This window comes from Microcaecilia unicolor, chromosome 5 (genome assembly GCF_901765095.1).
Source record: "Microcaecilia unicolor chromosome 5, aMicUni1.1, whole genome shotgun sequence".
NCBI classification, from domain to species: domain Eukaryota; kingdom Metazoa; phylum Chordata; class Amphibia; order Gymnophiona; family Siphonopidae; genus Microcaecilia; species Microcaecilia unicolor.
Genome location: NC_044035.1, coordinates 162,525,953 through 162,549,881, shown reverse-complemented (window position 1 = coordinate 162,549,881; position 23,929 = coordinate 162,525,953). Strand labels below are relative to the sequence as shown.

General features: G+C 44.2%; 1 protein-coding gene and 1 long non-coding RNA gene across 4 annotated transcripts in view; one reads left to right on the top strand and one right to left on the bottom strand.

The window, feature by feature from the left end:
* Positions 1–23,929, top strand: part of COL13A1 (collagen type XIII alpha 1 chain) — a 1,024,165-nt gene that overhangs the window by 717,195 nt on the left and 283,041 nt on the right. For all 3 annotated transcript variants that reach the window (XM_030203528.1, XM_030203531.1, XM_030203529.1), the window contains exon 20: positions 9,564–9,650. In XM_030203528.1, coding sequence (XP_030059388.1) covers positions 9,564–9,650 — 87 coding nt within the window. The remainder of the gene's footprint in view (positions 1–9,563; positions 9,651–23,929) is intronic.
* Positions 1,054–23,929, bottom strand: LOC115470396. Its single transcript, XR_003942193.1, has 3 exons — positions 23,859–23,929; positions 4,049–4,056; positions 1,054–1,065 (listed from the first exon to the last, which is right to left on the bottom strand). It is a non-coding gene; the product is annotated as an uncharacterized LOC115470396 (long non-coding RNA).

The following is a 23,929-nucleotide window of genomic DNA, read 5'->3' as shown; positions in this document are numbered from 1 at the left end:
ATGTTCCAGCCACTGAAGTTGCTGCCTAAGCGCTTTCCAGCCAATCCTAAACCAGATTGCCATATAACAGACCATACAAATCTGCCTGGTATCGGCCTTAGTTCATCACAGCCAGTGTCACCATCTAAGTATCACTCAACACATCCATACACATGCAGCCTTTTAAGTTTAGGTTTTTTTATAACTTTCATTTTCTAATTAGAGATCCTCTGTGTTCATCCCACGCCTTTTGAATTCCGTCACCATTTGCAGGGCCGGTGGAACGTGGTAAGCAGGGTATACATGGCAGGGGGGTGGAAACATTCGAGGGGCACCAGAAACTGCCAATGCTTACCTGTTGTGCTCCACTGGCCACTGCCACCACACACTACAACCCTCCCAAGTCCTACCTTGAAGGGCCCGCCTTGGTGGTAGAGTGGCCTCTGCGGCTGCAGAAAAGAATCCCACTCTTTCCTGCCCGCTGCCGCTACTCTGCCTCTGCTCTGCTGTTCTGTGCCACCGCCATGTTTTAAAAATGGCTGCCGAGGCTTCAGTCATTATGAAAATACGAGCAGCTCCGGGCATAGTAGCAACAGAGGGCCGGAAAGTGGGGTTCTTTTCTGCCCCCCGAAGAAGCCATTAGACCACCAGGGCCCTTCAAGGTGGGCCCGGGGAGGTCTTTAGTGTGTTGGAGGGGGCAGCAACTGCAGCGGTGGGGGGTGAGTTGTAGTTTTCTATAATTTATGTATGTTCTGGCTAACATCTAAAAAAACAAATGGGCTAGTCCCAGTAGAATCGAAGATAAAGAAGCAGACACAATGGAAGGTGAAGTTAAAAGCCTTTATTGTAGAGAATGGGTAAAAGGATGCCTGATACGGTTTGTTTCACCCAGCAGGGCTGCTTCAGGAGTGATAGAATACCTCAAGGAGTGATCCTATCACTTTCCCCAGGGTAGAAAACCTGAGGTTTGATATTACCAACTCACCCTGGGAAAACAGAGCAAGGGCGTAGCCAGATACCCAATTTTGGGTGGGCCTGAGCCTAAAGTGGGTGGGCACAAGAATCCCATCTGGCATCTCTCCTTCACTCCCTCACCCAGGCAATCAATAATTTCTCATTTCCACCCTCCCCTGCATAATTTTTCAAGTCTTAAGTGCTTCGCTGTCTGCAAACAGTGACTCATATCCACTGCTCTCACCAGTCCAGAGCCTTCCCTCTGACCTGGTACCACTATTATGAAAACCGGAAATCCCATCAGAGGGAAGGCTCTGGCTGGCATGCGTTGTGGGTATGAGTCGCTGTTCATGAAAGATTGAAAAGGTACAGAGTTTGGGGGGGGGGGTGAGTTGACAGCTGCCAAAATGCCTGTGGGGGAGGGGAGGGAGAGATGCCAGGAGTCTTCTGGTGATGAGGCTTGAGGAGCCTCACCAGTCACATCAGAGATGTGCCACTTATGGGTGGGTCTGAGCCTAAAGTGGGTGGGCGTGTGCCCACCCAGGCCCACCTGTAGCTACGCCACTGAAACAGAGCATATGATGAGCAGAGATCTCCTCTGTGTTGAACGCTCTGTTTTCCCTGGGTGTGTTGGCAGTATCACACCTCAGGTTTTCTACTTTGAAAAGTAACATGATCACTCCTTGACGTATTATATGGTCCCTGAAGCAGCACCGCTGGTCGAAACATGGCCGTATCAGGCATCCTTTTACCCTCTGGCTAACATCTAGGCATGGGAATTCACACCAGTTTTGGGTTGGTGTAAGTGATCGCCTCATAAATGTTAGTGTGTTTTCTGCCACATGTGCTAGCATTCTCTGAAGAAGGGTAGAAAAGGGCGCTGGATTTGGGGAGTCCTAGGGAGCAGCATCAGTTGCACCTATATATTGAAGATGACAGCAGAAAAAGACTTGCACGGTCCATCCAGTGTGCCCAACAAGACAAACTCATATGTGTATACCTTACCTTGATTTGTACCTGCCTTATTCAGGGCACAGACCGTACAAGTCTGCCCTCCACTATCCTCGCCTCCCAACCACCAACCCCTCTTCCCCCCACCTGCTCCACCACCCAATTTTGGCTAAGCTTCTGAGGATCCATTCCTTCTGCACAAGATTCCTTTATGCATATCCCACGCATGTTTGAATTCCGTTACCGTTTTCATTTCCACCACCTCCCGCGGGAGGGCATTCCAAGCATCCACTACTCTCTCCGTGAAAAAATACTTCCTAACATTTTTCTTGAGTCTGCCCCCCTTCAATCTCATTTCATGTCCTCTCGTTCTACCACCTTTCCATCTCCAGAAAAGGTTCGTTTGCGGATTAATACCTTTCAAATATTTGAACGTCTGTATCATATCACCCCTGTTTCTCCTTTCCTCCAGAGTATACATGTTTAGTTCAGCAAGGCTCTCCTCATACATCTTGTAACGCAAATCCCATACCATTCTCGCAGCTTTTCTTTGCACCGCTTCAATTCTTTTTACATCCTTAACAAGATACGGCCTCCAAAACTGAACACGATACTCCAGGTGGGGCCTCACCAACGACTTATACAGGGGCATCAACACCCCCTTTCTTCTGCTGGTCACACCTCTCTCTATACAGCCTAACAACCTTCTAGCTACGGCCACCGCCTTGTCACACTGTTTCATCGCCTTCAAATCCTCAGATACTATCACCCCAAGATCCCTCTCTCCGTACCTATCAGACTCTCCCCGCCTAACACATACGTCTCCCATGGATTTCTATTTCCTAAGTCAGTGATGGGCAACCTTTTGAGCTTGGTGTGTCAAAATTCACCAAAACACCGAGCATAACTCGGGTGGTGTGTCACTTCAAGAAAAATCACTGCTACTAGGACCGCCCCCGGGCCCCCCTCTACCCGAGATCGCTGCCCACCCGAGGTCGCCGGGCCCCCCCTCCACCCGCTACCGGGCCCGGAACTAACCTTAAAGCCTCCCTCCACGTCGCAGCAAGCAGCAGCAGGGCAGACCCCTCCTCCTTCCCTCTGTGCTCCGCCCTCGCGGACGTTACATCAGGCGAGGTCAGGACACAGAAGGACAGGACACGGAAGGAAGGAGTGGCCTGCCTTGCCGCTGCCCGCTGCGACGCGAAAGGAGGCCCCAAGGTCAGTTTCCGGGAGCGAGGAGGGAGGGTGGACCACACTGCGGCGGCGCCGTGTGTCATCGAAAATGGCTGCGCGTGTTAGTGCTGGCACGCGTGTCATAGGTTCGCCATCAGGGTCCTAGGTGCATCACTTTGCATTTCTTCGCATTGAATTTTAATTGCCAAACCTTAGACCATTCTTCTAGCTTCCTCAGATCCTTTTTCATGTTTTCCACTCCCTCCCGGGTGTCCACTCTGTTACAGATCTTAGTATCATCCGCAAATAGGCAAACTTTACCTTCTAACTCTTCGGCAATGTCACTCACAAATATATTGAACACAATCGGCCCCAGCACCAATCCCTGAGGCACTCCACTACTCACCTTTCTCTCCTCCGAGTGAATTCCATTCACCACCACCCTCTGGCGTCTGTCCGTCAACCAGTTCCTAATCCAGTTCACCACTTCGGGTCCTATCTTCAGCCCATCCAGTTTATTTAAGAGCCTCCTGTGGGGAACCGTGTCAAAAGCTTTGCTGAAATCTAAGTAGATTACATCCATAGCTCGTCCCTGATTCAATTCTCCTGTCACCCAATCAAAGAACTCAATAAGATTTGTTTGGCACAATTTCCCTTTGGTAAAACCATGTTGTCTCGGATCTTGCAACTTATTGGCTTCCAGGAAATTCACTATCTTTTCCTTCAGCATCGCTTCCATTACTTTTCCAATAACCGAAGTGAGGCTTGCCGGCCTATAGTTTCCAGCTTCTTCCCTATCACCACTTTTGTGAAGAGGGACCACCTCCGCCGTTCTCCAATCCCTCGGAACCTCTCCCGTCTGCAAGGATATATTAAACAAATCTTTAAGAGGACCCGCCAAAACCTCTCTGAGCTCCCGCAATATCCTGGGGTGGATCCCGTCCGGTCCCATGGCTTTGTCCATCAACCAGTTCCTAATCCAGTTCACCACTTTGGGACCTATCTTCAGCCCATCGAGTTTATTTAAGAGCCTCCTGTGGGGAACCGTGTCAAAAGCTTTGCTAAAATCTAAGTAGATTACGTCTATAGCATGTCGATGATTCAATTCTCCAGTTACCCAATCAAAGAATTCAATGAGATTCGTTTGGCACGATTTCCCTCTGGTAAAACCATGTTGTCTCGGATCTTGCAACTTATTGGCTTCCAGGAAATTCACTATCCTTTCCTTCAGCATCGCTTCCATTACTTTTCCAATAACCGAAGTGAGGCTTACCAGCCTGTAGTTTCCAGTTTCTTCCCTATCACCACTTTTGTGAAGAGGGACCACATCCGCCGTTCTCCAATCCCTCGGAACCTCTCCCATCTCCAAGGATTTATTAAACAAATCTTTAAGAGGACCCGCCAGAACCTCTCTGAGCTCCCTCAATATTCTGGGGTGGATCCCGTCCGGTCCCATGGCTTTTGTCCACCTTTAGCTTTCCAAGTTGTTGATACACACTCTCTTCCGTGAACGGTGCTCTATCCACTCCATTCTCAGGTGTACTTTTTCCAGTCCCTCATGGTCCTTCTCCAGGATTTTCTTCAGTGAAAACAGAACAAAAGTATCTATTTAGCAAATTGGCTTTTTCTTCATCATTATCTACATAGCGTTTCGCTCTATCTTTTAGTCTCACAATTCCCTTTTTAGTCATTCTCCTTTCACTAATATACCTGAAGAAATTTTTGTCTCCCCTCCTTACATTTCTAGCCATTTGTTCTTCCGCTTGCACCTTCGCCAGACGTACCTCTCTCTTGGCTTCTTTCAGTTTCATCCGGTATTCCTCCCCGTGTTCCTCTTCTTGAGATTTTCTATATTTCTGGAACGCTAACTCTTTAGCCTTTATTTTCTCAGCCACTTGCTTGGAGAACCATATCAGTTTCCGTGTATTTGGCCACTACAAATATAGCTGTGCTCTTCAAGAAGCAAGTGTAACTGGAACATCTACTTTGGATGTTCTGCTCATACCTATGCATTCAGCAGCGTTACCTAAATGTATAGCATCACTAAATACACATATAGGAGCAAATTCAGTAAATGGTGCCGAAAATCTTGAGCACTAAGGGCCAGATTCTATATATGGCATCTAAAAAAATCATGCGGAACACATTTCCGCCTAAGCGTATTCTGTCTGCAGTGCCTACATTCAGGCACAGTATAGAGAATACACGTAGTTGGTATTGTAGCGCCTAAAATAAGAGGTGCCTCTTATTCTCAGAACAAATGTGTGGGCAAGCAGCAGCCATGGTAGAGGAACTGTGCAGCTTGTCTTTATTGCTGCTGTTTTGGTGGGGGTGGAGGGGTGTCTCGCAAATCAAATAGTTACAGTTGTGTTAAGACATGACAATGGGCATGTTCTATATACAGTTTTGAAACAAGGGAACAAGCTCTAGCTCTGCCTCTGCGATCTACCCTGAGTGACTGAAGGCTATTCAACATAATTTCTTCATTTCTATTTTATTGTGCTCAGCACTGTTTTTACCTAGTCCTTGAAGCTACTTTGGACGTCAAACCCAAGCTGCATCTTTGTCTTTTAAGCCATCATTGACCAAGATAATATTGTAATACTAGTAATAAGAAGGGTGCAACGTTTGGACAAATAACTTATAAAGAAGAGGTGGTGACCCAGATGCAGCCATGTTTTGGCTGAATGCCTGCCTCAGCGGTCTGAAACGGGGACCTTTCTCCTTTTTTATTTTTATGTATCCTTTGACCTTCTACTGATTTTCTCCTTTTAACCTACAAATGCACTCGATCTGCAGCCCCTCCTTATCTCTCTACCCTCATCTCCCCTTACATTCCTACCCGTAACCTCCGTTCTCAAGACAAATCCCTCCTGTCGGTACCCTTCTCCACCACCGCCAACTCCAGGCTCCACCTTTCTGCCTCGCCTCACCCCATGCCTGGAATAAACTCCCTGAGCCCATACGCCAGGCCCCCTCCCTGCCCATCTTCAAAGCCTTGCTCAAAGCCCACCTCTGCAATGTCGCCTTCGGCACCTAACCATCATACCTCTATTCAGGAAACCTGGACTGCCCCTACTTGACATTTCGCCCTTTTAGATTGTAAACTCCTTGGAGCAGGGACTGGCCTTTATGTCAATTTATGTTAATCTGTACAGCGCTGCGTAACCCTAGTAGCGCTCTAGAAATGTTAAGTAGTAGTAGTAGTAAAACTACGTGCCTCCATTTACACCAGCGAAAACATGGCGTAAATCCCAGTACATGGATTTAGGCGCAGAGGGCCATATTAGTGCACATAAATTTTTGAACGCCCACGAAATGCCCACTTCCCTGCCCATAACCACACCCCTTTTTGCCTGCACGCATTCAAATTTAGGCGCAGTGTGTTACAGAATACACTTAGCAAGTTGTGCACATAAATTCTAATTATTGCCATTTATTGCTTATTAAGTGCTGTTAGCTTGTTAAGCCAGTTAACTTCCAAGTGTATTCTATAACAATGCACGTATTTTGGTGCAGAACACTAGGCGCGTTATATAGAATCTGGGGGTAAATTCTATAACAGGAACACACCCATCTTTGGGATATCTAAGCTAAGAAACCAATTTATAGAATTGCCTTTTATGTGTTTCCAGGGGCATGATTTGTGTTGAGCGGACGCAGAGTTGTGCTGTATGTGCACATTTTATAAAATACTAGTAAAAAAGGCCCGTTTCTTAACGCAATGAAACGGGCGCTAGCAATGTAATGAGTTCCTGCCATTAATGTTTCCATGGTTGTATTCTGAATATAATTGTTGTTTACATGTGTAAGATTTCTTTATATACAATAGTTTTTTGTGTAAACTGTGTTACAATGTGGTAAAAGTTTTCCTTGTTCAGGCCCTTCAATCAGTTTAACAATCACATCAGAAGAGCTCCTTACTTCTGAGAATGCAACATACAGTTGCCCATGTGAGAGCCTGAGAGTGACAGTGTGTTTTACAGACAGTGTAAGAGAGAGATACACAGAGTGATTGAGTGTGTGTGTGTGTGTGGGTGGGTGTGATGTCTGTGTGTGTGGGTGTGATGTGTGTGAGTGACAAACTGATTAAATGTTTGTCTTCCCTTCCGTTCTGTGCACTTACCTCCACCATGGTTGCCAGGTGGAAAATTTTTTCCCCACCTAATCGAGCCCAAAACCCGCCCCTGACACCCCCACCCCCACCATCATCAACCCGCCCCGCCATCATCGGCCCCGCCTCCCTGTCATCGGCCCCGCCCAAAACATCACTAACCCCGCCCAAAACGTCACTAACCCCGCCCCCGCGGCCTGAAAAAACGCTAAAAAAACCACGGAAAAACCCCAAAACAAGCCCAAAAAAACACAACCCGCCGCGGGCAAAAATTTCCCGCGGCGGGTCGCAGAAAACCGCCCAATTGGGCGGGAAAACCGCCCACCTGGCAACACTGACCTCCATTGATGTTTGTACCTCCCTGTATATGATTGTTTGTTAGAGATTCAATCCACTCCATTTCCCTCCTCCAAGTTCCGTTCTGTCTGATTGGTTCTTCGTTGACAGTGAGAGCCAATGAAATGCTGAACTACAGACTTACGAACCCTATACTGCCACAGTGCCACGGAGTCAGCTTCAGAATGTTGGAGGTGCTTTTTATTATATAGGATATGGGTGCACACATTTACACCAATTTCAGAGCAGGTGTAAATGTGTTTATTGGCGAGGACATGCTGTTGGAACTGATTGCGGGAGCCTATTTTAGGGGCTTACTGCAACTTAAAATTAGAGCTGTACCAAATAGCATATTTTACTATTTGACCGAATATGAATAATGAAAAATATTATTCAACCAAATACAAATATCAAATATGAATAATGTGCATTGAGCTTTAACATAACAACTAATAAAAGAAGGAATGTGAAATCAGGGATCAAGTGTTTATTTCAGTAGGATTTAGCACAGCAGAGCCCCAAATTATTCGTATTCAAATTTAAATCGCTGTTCGGCCAAATACAAATAATGTATTCAGGGAACTATTGAGGGCCGAATTGAATTGAGTATGAATATTCGATATAGCCCTACTTAAAATAGTTTGCTGCATGGCACACTCAGGCATCCTGCAGTAAGTTTTAAATCGGCGCACACCAGTGGTGTGGCTACCTGAGCCCCCTAAATTTCCTCTGGGCCCCTAGTTTTGCTGGCGGGGGTCCCCAACCCCCGCCAGTTGAAGTGTTGTCCAGCATCGGTCTCCAGTGCCATTGTGTTGCCTGCCCTGCTCTGTCTTCCCTTCACGTCCGGCATGCTCCTTTTAGTGAAACTGAGCATGCCTCCGACACGCCCCTGTGAACTTTGGTCATCCCCGCGATGGACTGCAGTTGAGGACGCCCAAAATCGGCTTTCGATTATGCCAATTTGGGCGACCTCAGGAGAAGGACACCCATCTCCCGATTTGTGTTGGAAGATGGGCGCCCTTCTCTTTCGAAAATGCCCCTGAAAATGTAAAAATCAATAAAAGCAAGGCAAAAATATATAAGGAATTAATCATATTGTATATTATTGGGTTCTGATTTAACATTATTATTTGCATGTGTCTGTAATCACATTTTGAACTTAGCTTCACATGTTTTATGTCTGCGCAGTTTATACTAGTTAATGCTGTGATGTGCCAGATTATTGCAACTATATTTTCTTTTTAGATATATTGATTAACATTTGTCATCTCTCTTTTATATGTTCCAGTATTTTGACTAGTGTCATTTTTTCATTCCTTATGTATTTTTGCCTTGCATTTATTGATTTTTACATTTTTTTTCCACAAAGTGATTGTTTTTATGTGTTTCCTGAATGTAGATTCTTGAGGCAGGCCCATTGACCAAAACATGGCAGTTTCGAGTCTGTTTGTCTGTACAATAAACTTTGATTTTGAGAGCATTGGCCATTCTTTCCTTTCAAGTCACCTTCGCTGTTTCCTGAATTACTACAATCCTGAGAGGGTTGTGTTCTGTGTGTACATCAACATTAGCACATGACCATTAATAGAAAATTCCACATTTTCTGGCAATGTTAAAAATGGCCTTAGTGCATTTGAAAACCAGCAGAAGAGCACACTATGTTCCCTTTTTACCTCAGCTTAGTAAAAGGACCTCTTAGAAAGGTGCCTTTCTTGCTTTTATCAAATAAGCTTAAAACTGGCGCCATTTTGGGTTCCTCACATATGCACCTCTTTATAAAATCAGGCCTATAACTAGAAAATTAAAAAAAAAAAAAAAGTGAAGACTGTCTACATGCACTTTGTATACTAGGAGCAGTGCTATTAGTCTTTGAGAAAAATGTATACATTTCATGTATTTAAATATTTACAGACAACTAGTCACTGAAATCGTTAAGTAAATATTGTATTGTTTCAATTTCCCCAATAAAGTGAAAGCTGCAAGAAACCTGTCCATGTGCTCATGCACAGTTTCACCCGTGTGTGGTTTATTGTACCTTCCTTTTCTTTAAACACAGGGAGATAAAGGAGAAACTGGTAATGCGCTTGGTGGATTTAAAGGGGAACCTGGCCCTCCAGGGCTCCCTGGGCCCCCAGGACCAAAGGTACGTAATATATATCCTATAAGAGACCAGTATATTAATGGTTACTATGATGTGTAATATTAATGAATGTGTAATTAGTCAATATGCAAAAGCATTTTTGTGTTCAGCAATGGTAACTAACCATGTAACTGCTATATTTAATAACAGCAGGGCTGGCTAATAGATACATTTTGGCTGGATAATCCAATGTATTTTCAAAATTTATTCTTATTACATTAGGAGGGTGGGGCATTCCCAGGGCCAAAGTTTATCCAGATAGCAGCGATATTCACACTGTTTGGATAAACATACTGTATCCATTTAGGTGAACTGCAGAAAGCGCAGTCCTAACTTAAACAGATAAGTTATCCATTTAAGGGGTCCTTTTACTAAGCTGCCGTAAAAGGGGGCCTGTGCTAGTGTCAGCTTTTGTTTTTGACACGCACTGAGGCCCCCTTTTACCGCAGCAGGTAAAAGGCTGGGTTCTCAAAAATAAATGGCTATGCACTTGCTATGCAACCATTTCGGAGGGAGCACATATTTCCACCTCAGTGGGGCTCCGGTGCTAACAAAAGTGAACATTTTTTTTTAATGCTAGAAATGGTACGCGCTGCGGGTGGGAACTATCGCCGGTCTCCTGCGGTAGTTCTGGATACCGCACACCAACCCTTTATTAAAAGGGCCCCTAAGTTTGGGACTGTGGTTCTGTCTAAATAGATAGGGCTACTGAATATCGGGCATAGAGTTAAGTGTATAAATCATCTATTTCAGCGCTTCCCAAATCTGTATCCAATATGACCCTATTTAGTGCTTGAAAATTAATTTTGCCCTAAATGATGAATAAAACAAAATTGCAGACCTCTACCTCTTCCTCTTCCTCTCTCTCAACCACTTCCTCTTTCTCCACTTATCTAAGCAAGATAACAACAGCACCAGCAGGGGCCTGTGTGTCAGTGTTCATGGGTTTCCAGTCTTAACAGGGAGAAGCAGGGCCTGGGAACATTCACTGGCTCACACAGGCCCCTGTACTTACTGCAACTGGGGACTGGTCTCCAGTGCTGCCAAGGGACAGAGCCCCCCCCCCCCCCCCCGCCACACACACACACACTCGGGCCGCTTCTGCCCCTCCCCTTACCTTCCTGCATCTGCACCTCCCTCAGTGTCACTCTCCTGCTTCTGCACGCTGGGACCCGGGTTATCACATTAACGCAATCACCCAGAACCTTCTGGACTGGGCCCCACTTGAATACCAGGCCCCAGGAAATCTTGCCCCCTCTGCTGCCCCCCTCTCGGTGCCCCTGCTTGTTACAGGTTGCGGTGGAGATCCAAATGGAGAGGGAGTGGCGATGTTTCTGGGACCCTCATCCATTCATGATATGACCCCATTGGTGAACCACTGGTTTATTTTTCTGCTTTAGTTTAGTGTCTGTATATGAGCACCATTATTTATAATCATTCTGGTGTGCTTATTTCATCTTTCAGATGGATTTATGCGGTAATTTAATTCTTGATTTTCCAGCATTTGCTTTGTTGTGAATGTTATATTTGAAATTTATAAATAAATAAATTAAAGTGGCTTTTCTACCATTTTAACAACATACCCTTTGTAGTAATTTACATTGAGTTACAGTTTATTTCCTTTACATTGTTTTCCTCTAAACTCAATTTAACGTTTCCATTCACCCATCAATAGCACTTTGCTTCTTCTTATGCCAAGGAGCTATATAATCAGGTGACCTGGGCTAGGGTTACTACCTGTCCTGAGCTGCTGAACTACAGAAATCAAGCCTTTCATTATCCATTTTATATTTATTTATTTAGGAAATCTTTTACTAAAGCTTAACTCGAGTTATCTGCAGCAGGGCCCTTGTTATTCTTATGGGCCCTACTGTAGATAACTGAAGCAAAGCTTTAGTAAAAGACCCCCTTTAGTTAGTTATTAAGGAAAACTTGATATACAGCCTTAAACTAGTGGGTAGATCTAGGCGGTGTATAATAGTAACACATTTCAGAAATATAGGAAAGGAACTACAATTGTTGGCAGGAAAGTACACAAACATCCATTCATATAAAATAAAGCGAAACCTAAAAGGGTCTTTTACAAAACATCAGTAAGCCCAATGCGAGCTTACCGAATGCTAAATTGGGACTACCGCCGGCCCAACGCAGCCACCGATGGTAGTTCCGCCCAAGCGCACGCCATTTCGGGGGAAAAAAAGACCCCCCTCCCCCCCAGAAATGACTTGCGTAGCAGTAATCGGGCATCGCCCCATGCTGCCCGGTTACCGCCATGTTACAGCAGGAGCCCTTATCGCCACCTTAGTGGGTGGCAGTAAGGGCTCTCTGCTGCATGGCTACGCAGTAGAGTTCTCTTACCCCATGGCCATGTTTGTCTGGGGGCTTATTACCCGCTGCGTTTAAAAGCCTTGGTAAGTGGGAAAAACAGCCCCCGCCCGCTACCACAAGGCTTTTTCCCACAGCTTGGTAAAGGACCCCTAAGAAAAGGTTACACAAGTGTTAGAAGGAGGGCAGACACATATCTTACTTGAAAGGAAAGGGTATTTGAGAGAAGGGAAGGGGAGGAGATGTCGAGCTTTCAGCAAAGAACATTCATGGAATATTATAGGCCTTATGAAATAGCCAAGTCTTTATGGCTAATTTAGAAGTTCTGGTTTTGAATTTTGGCTACCATTGGGCTGATTTTGTGTTTGTCTTAATGATTTTGTTTGCATTAGCAGGACAATTCTATAAACTAGGTGCCAACAGTTTAGAATACTCCCTATTGTTTGGCCAGTATAATAAAGTGGTGAAGGTAACTCAATAACACCAATAAATATAATATCCAGCGCCAAAAAATCTTCGAAATACGTCCTTATTGTCAAGCAGGCTAGATCAAATTAACTCACTTAAGACCTCGGCTCGCGACTCGTTTCTCAAGAGCTAACATGCTCTCGATTCGCCTGCCTCTTTATCGGTCCATAATAATCTTTAATTGACAATCATTTTATATAAACTTATTGTAGAAACAAGTTTTCAGTTATTTTAAAATATACTGCACTTAGCTTAGATTGTGGGACCACTAGCCGACTTGTGGCATGTTTTGCTACATCACTGCATCCAGGTTCAGTTCACTGCAAACGTCTCTCAAACATAGGCGTCTTTTTACTAAGGTGCGCTGAAAAATGGCCTGCACTGTTGTAGACACATGTATTGGATGTGTGCAGGTCCATTTTTCAGCACACCTGCAGAAAAGGCCTTTTTTGGTGGCCGAAAATGGACTTGCGGCAAAATAAAAATTGGCGCGCATCCATTTTGGGCCTGAGACCTTACTGCCACCCATTGACTTAGCGGTAAGGTCTCGTGCCTTAGCTAGGCAGTAATTGTCAGTGCACGTACACTGCCAATTACCACCCAATTAGCGCCACATGGTAGAAAAAAAAATATTTTTTGCTTTGCATATCGGACACGCGTGAAAAATGGAATTACCGCCCTGGCCCCATAATGAATTAACCATTGGCAGTGAACCAAACCCTAATGCAGCAATATAGTGAAACATGCCGGCTAGTGGTCCCACAATTGATACTTTCTAAGCTAAGTGCAGCATATTTTAAAATAATTGAAAACTTGTTCCTAAAAAAAGTTTATATATGGAGTAAAAAATGTTTGTTAATTAAAGATTATTATGGACTGATGAAGAGACAGGCAAATCGAGAGCATGCTAGCTCTTGAGAAACGAGTCGCTGCTGAGGTCTTAAGTGAGTTAATTTGATCTATCCTGCTTGACAATAAGGAAGTATTTGAAAGATTTTTTTGTCGCTGGGTATTATATTTATTAGTAACATTTTAGAATACTAGCATATATGCCAGGATGCCACCCAAGTGCTAGTCTGAAAATACCCACTTAACCAGGAGGAATATAGAGGAGCAGAGCAGGGGCTGGGCTCTGACTTACCCCTATATCTTATAGAATACTGTAAGTGAGTGATTTTTCAACCCAGTCCTCAGGGACCACCTGGCCAATTGTGTTTTCAGGATATCCACAATGAATATGCATGAGAGAGATTTGCATACCAAGAAGCCAGTATGTGCAAATCTATCTTATGCATATTCATTGTGGATATCTTGAAAATCCGACTGGCCTGTTGGTCCCTGAGGATGAGGTTAAAAACCATCACTGTGAGTTACATGGATATTTGCAGCACTTAGGAGCTATGGCTCTTGCGTCTAAATGTTAAACACATATATATATGCAGCTACACGGGTATTCTAAAGTAGGCACCTCCTTTCCTGTATAGAAAAGGTTCGTAATATGTGTCTAATTATAGGTGCCATGATATAGAATTGCCCCTTAGCTGTTTTCAAATTATTTACAGGACACAAGGCCCTTCTCCAGGCTTTTCATTTTGAAGAGCTGACAAAACACAAAGGGACCTATTTACTAAAGTGTAGTAAGCCATCTCTTCCATATTTAGCCTCTGGTAGTTTCATATGTGCCAAGTAGATTACACAGGGGCGGGCCGAACATTAGGTCACCTGAGGCAGGGGCTTCAGACGGCACTCTTCGGGGAGCGGCATCACCCTATTCCCCTAGATTTGCCTTCTTTTTTTCATGTTCTAAAAGCCGGCGGTAGCAGCGATATGCTGCCCTGCCGCCTTCACCTGCCTCTTCTCTTTACTGTGGCCGCCTCTCTGATGTAACTTCCTGTTTCATCAGAGGTGGCCACAGTAGAGAAGAGGCTAGTGCTGGTGGCAGGGCAACCTATTGGAATCGCTGCCACAGCCGGCTTTTGAAACATGTAGAAAGAAGGTAAACTTGGCCCAGGGGGGCAACAGCATCTCAGCCCTGTCTCAGGTGGCATCTTACCTTTGGCTGCCCCTGAGATGTCACGCTCCGCGCCTGTCCCTGCTGCCTTCAAACATGCTGTGGTCACACCTCTCCTTAAGAAGCCTTCACTCGACCCTCTAATTACCGACCCATCTCCCTCCTTCCTTTTCTCTCCAAATTACTTGAGCGTGCTGTTCACCGCCGCTGCCTTGATTTTCTCTCCTCACATGCTATTCTTGACCCACTACAATCTGGTTTTCACCCTCTCCACTCAACCGAAACTGCGCTTACCAAAGTCTCCAATGACCTATTACTGGCTAAATCCGGAGGTCAATATTCCATCCTCATTCTTCTTGATCTTTCCGCTGCTTTTGACACTGTCGATCACAGCATACTTCTCGATACCCTGTCCTCACTTAGATTCCAGGGCTCTGTTCTTTCCTGGTTCTCTTCCTACCTCTCCCTCCGCACCTTTAGTGTTCACTCTGGTGGATCCTCTTCTACTTCTATCCCTCTGCCTGTCAGCGTACCTCAGGGTTCTGTTCTTGGTCCCCTCCTCTTTTCTAACTACACTTCTTCCCTTGGTTCATTAATCTCATCCCATGGCTTTTCCTACCATCTCTATGCTGATGACTCCCAAATCTACCTTTCTACCCCTGACCAAAGTTTCAGGGTGCTTGTCTGACATTGCTGTCTGGATGTCTCAACGCCACCTGAATTTAAATATGACCAAAACCGAGCTTCTCATTTTCCCCCCCAAACCCACCTCCCCGCTTCCCCCGTTTTCTATTTCTGTTGATGGCTCTCTCATTCTCCCTGTCTCCTCAGCTCGAAACCTTGGGGTCATCTTTGACTCTTCTCTCTCCTTCTCTGCTCATATCCAGCAGACTGCCAAGACCTGTCGTTTCTTTCTTTACAACATCCGTAAAATCCGCCCCTTTCTTTCCGAGCACTCTACCAAAACCCTCATCCACACCCTTGTCACCTCTCGTTTAGACTACTGCAATCTGCTTCTTGCTGGCCTCCCACTTAGTCACCTCTCCCCTCTCCAGTCAGTTCAAAACTCTGCTGCCCGTCTCGTCTTCCGCCAGGGTCGCTTTACTCATACTACCCCTCTCCTCAAGACCCCTTCACTGGCTCCCTATCCGTTTTCGCATCCTGTGTCAAACTTCTTCTATTAACCTATAAATGTACTCACTCTGCTGCTCCCCAGTATCTCTCCACACTCGTCCTTCCCTAACCCCTTCCCGTGCACTCCGCTCCATGGATAAATCCTTCTTATCTGTTCCTTTCTCCACTACTGCCAACTCCAGACTTCGCGCCTATGTCTCGCTGCACCCTACGCCTGGAATAAACTTCCTGAGCTCCTACGTCTTGCTCCATCCTTGGCCACCTTTAAATCTGGACTGAAAGCCCACCTCTTAACATTGCTTTTGACTCGTAACCACTTGCCTCCACTACCTTCCTTCCCATTCACATTAATTGATTTGATTTGCTTACTTTATTTTTTGTCTATTAGATTGTAAGCTCTTTGAGCAGGGACTGTCTTTCTTCTATGTTGTGCAGCGCTGCATACGCCTTGTAGCGCTAAAGAAATGCAAATAGTAGTAGTAGTCACGAACAGTGAGCCCTTGGACCACTACCAACAGCCGGCAGTGGCAGGAGAACCCCTCAAGCAGGCAGCGACACAGACCGGACAGGAACAGCAGGACAGAGGAAAGCAGCAGAGGCAACACAAGCTGGACAGGCAACGCAGGAGCCCTAGACTTCACCTGACCTTAGCCACTATTCACCAGGAGTTGAGCCCCCTGGCTGCAGGTGGCCGGCAGGACTTACCAGACCGGGCAGCGCTGGACTGGAACAGAACACAGGCCGTGAGCAAGAGAAACGTCCATGAGTCAAACAAGGGTCTTGGCGGGCAGCAGCAGTGGAATAATCCAGAGAGCAGGCCGGGTCCTGGGCGGGCAGCAAGCAGAGGGAAATCAAGTAAACAATCCGAGTCGAGGCAGGCAGCAAGCAGAAGAAGAATAAGTCAGAAAACAAGCAAGGTCTAGCTGACATGAGAAGAAGCAAAGTAGCACACAAAACTCTCACAGACTAAGAATCCACTGAGGACCTCTGTTGCAAGGCAAACTAGAAAGCTACCAGGTGGCTAATAAAGGCAAACAACAAGGGCGGTCACCCGGTACGAGTAATGCTTAGTTCCAAAAAGTTCCAAGACATACTGGAGGGCTGGGAAGATCCGGACTGGACCAGAGTAACCTCTGGAGCATGGGAAACAGCCAGCAGTCAGTCCATGGCAGTTCACCAGCTCCAGCCACCAGGTGGCCGTATGAATGAGAGCAGGAAGCATAGGCACTATCGTAACATGAGATTACCTAGATCCCTTTTCTGATAATAGAATAGTTATTCCCACTATTCCCTCTAAGCTGAGTGAGAGTCCTCCAACTGCATTGCCGCCAGTAGGGGGTGGTGCTTCAATATTGTATTTTCAGGCAGGTTCCCTCACTACTGAAAATGTGGTAGTGAAACAGCACCCTCCACTGGCGGACTGGTAGGTGGACGACGCCCGCTCTGCTTAGAGGGAATAGTGGTTATTCCTCATATTTCTAGTGCCTGTTTAGCTTTCAACCAAAGATAGTGTTTGTTGTTTTGTTTTGTTTTTGCTGGCTCCAGCATCTCTTTGGAATAATTATCAGTTTACATATGTAATGATGCTTCCTTGGTTAAATTTAAGGCTTATTTTTTTAATCAGCATTTAATCTTCCTGAACAATGGAATGGATTTGCTTTAGAGGGTTATGTGGGGATTTATCTGAATTGTAATATGATTTCTTGTGGTGAGCATGACTTTTTTACCATCTTGATAGTGGTGTTCCTTTCATAATGATTTGATGTAATTTTAATAATTTGTAAACTGCTGTGATCTATTTAGCTAAGTGATATAGTAAATGTTTTAATAAATATAAACTTAATCTCTTTCCCAATCCTGCCCAACCTGAGGTGAGCCCTTCCCATAGGAGTTTATTTCATGGTAGTTTTACTGTGCAGTAGCCAATAGCACATGTATGCCAGTTTTGTCACACTGTTTTGCAACCCTATCTTCAGATATGACTATCCTGAAATAGAATTGTTTTGCAAACAATATTATTGGGTCTATTTTACTAAAGTTGGTAAGGTGGTGCACTTACTATGTATTAGTTGCAACAACTAGTAAATGCAGGGAATTTGTTGAGCATCTAAACTGCATTTATCATACAGAGACATGTACCATATGGCAACATGTTGCCTGCAGTATGAGATCCATGCTGTTACTGCAGGTAATGCAGTGCGGGCCCACTCACCAATAAACGAAAAGAAAAGGAAAGAAAATTACATTGTTTGCCACGATGGTACACCCCCTGCCCCATATCAACCACATATCCACTTAAGTGCCACTGAATATCCAAGAATGTCCAGCTCAGCAGGGTTTAACCGCGCAGAAGCCTCTCCTGCCCGGTTAAACTCTTTTGAATATTGGGCCCCCAGATTTTCACTTATTAGCTAACCTGAAGGCTGATACAAATTACTACTGCGTTAAAATTGTGGCAGTAATCTGTGGCCTAGCACTATGTGTCAACTTTCCTTATAGTGCCTGAGCAGTGATTGCTCAGGCACTGACAGGAAAATTGACATTAAAAAACCCACATGCCGCAAAGTGGCTGGCCCAGGCCCCCTCCTCCCCTCGATATTAATAAAAAAATATTCCCAGGTGGTCTAATGTCCTCCAGGCCCCCCTCCTCCTGCCCAGTCTCATAAAACCCTCCCTGGTAGTCTAGTGCCGTCCCCCATCACATAAATAAATTCACTAATAGTCTAGTGTTCCCCAACTCCGTAACCCCAACCCAAGGCTCCCCAATTCCCTACTTGGAAGGAGCAATGGTAAACAGGCCCTGCCAAGTGTCTGGGCAGGGCACTGCCATTTTGCAGATGACAGCGCCCAGAGGCAGGAGCAAGTAAGTGGGCATCGCACCTGCCTCCTTCCAGTTATGGGGGGGGCACTAGACTACCAGGGAGCTTTTTTTTATAGGACTGGGGGGACACTAGACTACCAGGGAGGTTTCTATGAGACTTGGGGGTGAGGGAAAAGACAACTTGACTAGCAGAATTTGTGTGGGTGGGTGGGAGGGAGGGAGGGGTGCTAAGATAGTGTGGTTGCCATGTTAGTCCACTAATAAAATAGAAATAAAGCAGAAATAAAACAAAACAAAAAAAAAGGAAAATAAGGTGATACTATTCTATTGACAAACTTTTTTTTTGTCAAGCTTTCAAAGCAATACCTTCTTCAGGTCAGGTACGAGCAAAAGACGACAATATCAAAATATATATAAGTGAAACATGAAAAGCATTCTAATGACAGTCTTGAGGGAAAAGTAAGGGCAGTGGGAGACGAGTGAGTAGTAGGGAGAGGTGGATGAGTAATCGGAAAGTGACAAAGCAGTATAATTTTGTGGGTTTTAATGTGATAGGAAACCCAGGGGCCCTTTTACTAAGGCGTGCCGAAAAATGGCCTGTGCTGGTGTAAGTACGTGTTTTGGATGTGTGCAGGTCAATTTTTCAGCGTGCCTGCAAAAAAGGCCTTTTTTGTGGTTGAAAGTGGACGTGCGGCAAAATTAAAACGAGCGCGTGTCCATTTTCATTATTTGACCTTACTGCCACCCGTTGACTTAGCGGTAAGGTCTCACGTGTTAACCGGGTGGTAATCATCAGCATGTGTACACTGCCAATTAGTACCATGTGTGTTGGATGTGTGTCAAAAATGGAATTACTGCCCAGGGCACACGGTAGCAGGGCAGTAGTTCCAATTTGGCACATGTTGTACACGCATAGGTGCCTATGCGACTTAGTAAGGGCCCCCCCTCCAGATCCATGTTAAGTCCTGTCAGATGGGTGTCAAGATATTTTATCATCTTAAATACAAAGGTCTTACATTCCTGGATTGTTTTAGAGTTACCTGTTAAGTACATTTTATTTATTTACTAGTAAAAAAAAAGGCCCGTTTCGGTTGGCAATGAAACGGGCGCTAGCAAGGTAATCCCCACCCTCCCTCGCTGTCCTCGCTCTGTCCCCTCCGAGACCCACGCCTCCCTCCCTTCCTTCCTTCCTTCCGAGTTCCAGACCTCCCTCCCTCCCTTCCAGTCAAGGCCCCCTTACGCCCCTCCCACCGAGTTACAGACTCCCCCTCCCTCCAATTTCAACACCCCCCCTCCGCATTACTGACCCCCTGGACCCCTCTGCCGCGACCCTCTCGACCCCCCCCCCCTTTCCACCGAAAACCCTCCCCCGCCGCCGTCACTTACCTGTGCTGACGGGGGACCCCAACCCCCGCCAGCCGAAGTCCTCTTCTCGTCTGCACCGGCGTTGCTTGATGAATGATCCGATCAAGTTTATGTCAGACGCACGCACAGAACGTGATCAGATCATTCAGTAACCAACGCCGTGGCAGCCGGAGAAGAGGACTTCGGCTATCAGGGGTTAGGGTCCCCTGTCAGCACAGGTATGCGACGGAGTGGCTCGCGCTGCTATGTTGTGATTGGTGTTGAAATTTCCCCACAAGTTCCAATAAAGTTACAAGTCCCAATAAAGGTATACAGAGAAACATAAATTGTAGAATTTTTCTTTTTATTCAACTGCCAATGCCAATGACAGAGCTATGTAAATAATGTTACATAGGAAGCAAGTATACAGAAAAAATCTCATCAAGAACAGGAATGAAGTTGCTTGCTAATACAATTCTCCTCTGGTTTATATACACACTTTTTTTCTCTTCTCCTCCTCTCCTTCTTTGCACACAATGCATTATTCTTTATGTGAATCATGAATCTTACAAAAGCCATCTGGCGTCTAGTTTCCTTTCACTCCTTTTTCCCTTATCTGCTAAAGTTACAACCACAAGTTTAGTTCCTCTTGCCAATCTCTGTTCTCTGTTAATTCTTTCCTTATGAATCATGCCCACATGTTCATTCTGCATGCCCTGCACCTTTTGTACAAGGTCAGTTATAATTGTAGCTTGCTTTTCCAGCAACCATTTTCTTTTCTTTTTCTCCATTTTGTATTGCCAATTATATACAAACCCCCCTTGAACACTGTTGACAGTGTTCACAATATTATGCACTAATAGTTTCACTAGCATGTTTGAGCTTGCTTAAGATATAGAATGTCACATTATTCTTTTTCACAAGGCCGTCGTCACTAGAAACAGTTTCTGTCAAGTGCTGTTTTTTTCATTGCAGATACTCTAGCATACACATTGTGTATTTCTTTTTGTCTCAATCAATTCCTGATTGATCTGGGTTATGTTTAACATTTTGTTTTTGTGAGATCATGGTTGTGGTTGTTACTTTTGTCAATATATTTCCACACATTTTCATACAGCAAGGAATTAGACAAGCCAGCAGCAATAAAACTATTATACGTACAATTGCAAATGTTACAAGACCTTTTAACCATGGGCCCAGTCCTCCAAACCATCCTTTTACTGATTCCCACCATGAGGTATCCAATATACCTTCATAATCTTTACTTGATAATTTTGCCATATCTTTTACCTTTTGCATGGCATGTCTAATTATTATACTTTTATTCCTTATGATGGCACAACAAGATGTCTCATTTACTATGCCACACACCCCTCCCGATTGGGCTAACATAAAATCAACGGCTATACGGGTATGCATTGCGTACCTTACAGTATCATCGATTTCATCCTGCATAGTATTAATAATTGTTCCCAACTCATGTGTTATAAACATGTAGTAATGATTGTAACTTCTCACGGCCATACCCATTTCCGCGGCAACTGCAGATCCTGCAAATGGTAACCATGCTGTAGCTGATAAAGCATCAAGTTTACTCTTAGTCATAGGACTTGTACTATTTATGTATAAAAGTATTAATAGTCTAGAGCCAATTTTAACGCCCTATCCTCATCTGCATTATCTCCCAAATCCGTCAGGACTTCGTTTGCTTCTTCTCTATTATTTGTATCGGGTTGCAAAGCATCTTGTAATGGAATTATATATGTAAAACAGATTAAGGTTTACCAGGGTACAGAATTTATAAGGACTGTGGTAAATGTGGTATATAATACATTATCACACAATATAAAATCTCCCAATCGTAAATTTGTCCAAGGCTGATATATTAGGATATATATCTGCACCTGTCCACATGCATAGGTAATATATTTCCCTTAATCGTACTGCTGTTGGTTCTAGTACATGTTACTGGGTAACTATGAGGTGTCAATGGAGATGATAAATTAAAACACAGATATTCATTAACCATGTAAAATTCTGTAAATGTTCAACCGAGGAAGTTATATAAAAATCATAGTTAGTATTGTTTCTGTTTTCTGATAGATTGGTATGGTTCAAACAATATGTATCTTTTCCCACCTTCCCATGTTGATTAGTCTGATATATGTATAGTTACACTAATGTCCGTTGGTGTCTTGGTATCGTTAGAAAGACAAAAGAAAGAAATTTGGGGATACTTTGCAGTAAATTTCAAATGCGATTTCCACTGTTTTGACTGGTTTCCTTTACTGTCCTTCCAGTATTCCGATTTCCTGGTACCATTAAATGTACATGTCCCATTAAGTTTACAGTGGTAATCTCCGAGTAAATTATACATTGTTATACCGTGCACTTTTCCAGGCACGCTAGTGAATGCATCAATCAATGGAGTACAAACTATACAATGGGAAATATTTAGAATGTCCGTCATTCGTTGCAATTGTGAGGTATACAGATTTGATAATTCTCCTGCCGTGAGGAGTATCACACAGCTGAAGATAGAGAACGTATATCTGATAAATGCACCCATGTTGTGTGATCAGCAAGTCGTGCTGCTGTATGAGTCAGTTCTTTTATCTCAAATGGTCCCACGTAAATTGGGTCCTTCCAGGTCTTATGTGTGAAGTTCTTTCGAAGGACTTTTTGACCCACTGAAAAAGATGAAGAAAAAGTCATATTAGGAACTTCCTTTGATTTACAAATTGCCATATCTCTGGTCAAATTTATTATTGGATTTATTTGTTTCCAATAATTAGTGACACCATCATAGCCAGTATCAATTTCTTTTACAGGTACTCCTCTAGGGTCTCGTCCTGTATGTAATTGAAAAGGTGTTATCTGCAAGTTTGTACTTGGATGACACCTTAACTGTAGCACAGCCATGGGCAATAAGTCCAACCAGGTATATCTCTTTTCTGAACCTTGATTTAATGAGGCTAGTAAGACTCTAAGTCTTGTTTTTAATAGGCCATTATAGCGTTCCACTAGGCCATTAGAAGTAGGGCGATAGACTGCTACCCGTCTATGCAGTATTCCACATAAATCAGTCATATCCTTGACCAGTGAGTTTACAAAATGACTTCCATTGTCCGTTACCAATTTTTGTGGACATCCATGGGCTGGTAATATATATTTTCAAAAAGGTGTCTATTACCACCTGAGCAGTTTCCTTTGAACACGGAAACGCTTCCACCCATTTTGTAAATGCGTCAACCCACACTAAAAGATACCTTTTACCGGTATTACCATATCTGTAAAGTCCAAATGCCATTCTACTCCAGGTCCTGTTGGAATAGGAATGGATCCAGGAGAAATAACTGGTCCTCGATGTACTATATTTTTGGAACAAACTAAACAGTTTAGTACAATTCTCATGGCATAAGAAAGCATATTAGGATGCCAAAATGAGACCTCCATAGCTTTACTCATGTCAGAGGCTGGTAAATGTAATGTCACATGCCAATTATAAAAATTATCTATCAATTCAGAAGTAGAAATACATATCTTTCCACTCGGGTGTATCCATTTAGTTTTTCCTGCATCCATTTTACATTCCAAATTTTTCCATTTTATTTCTTCAGATTCAGTAGGTTTTTCCCTTGTCTGAGTGACATCTGGGTGGATAGGGTGTGTCACTACACTGTTGACTTTGTGCTCGTGTATTAATCATTACTTGTAATACCTCTTTAGCTGCTCTATCTGCCAAATCATTCCCTCTTGCTTCAAATGAATTTTGGCCCGTATGGGCAGGTGTCCAAACTATGGCTGTTGCTATTCCTCTACCTTCTCTTTCACTCAAAAGATATAACAAGTGTTCCCATAGTTTGGCATGTTGCAGAGGCTTTCCATCTGCAGTAAGAAATCCCCTTCTTTTCCATTTTAACAAATGATACTGTAAAGAACTGACAACATATGAACTATCTGTATAAACAGTTCCTTCCACTGTCAGTCCCATGTCTTTTACAGCCTCACATACTGCAGTGAGCTCAGCTTCCTGGGCCGTTACCCCTTTGGGTAATTGCTTTTGAACCTTCTTACAGATTGAAACTGAATCACCTATGTGTTGAACCTTTAAAGCAGCAAAGGATGTTTTATCCCCTGTCTGGGCTGCATCCGTGAACCAAACCTCTCCTCCTTTGG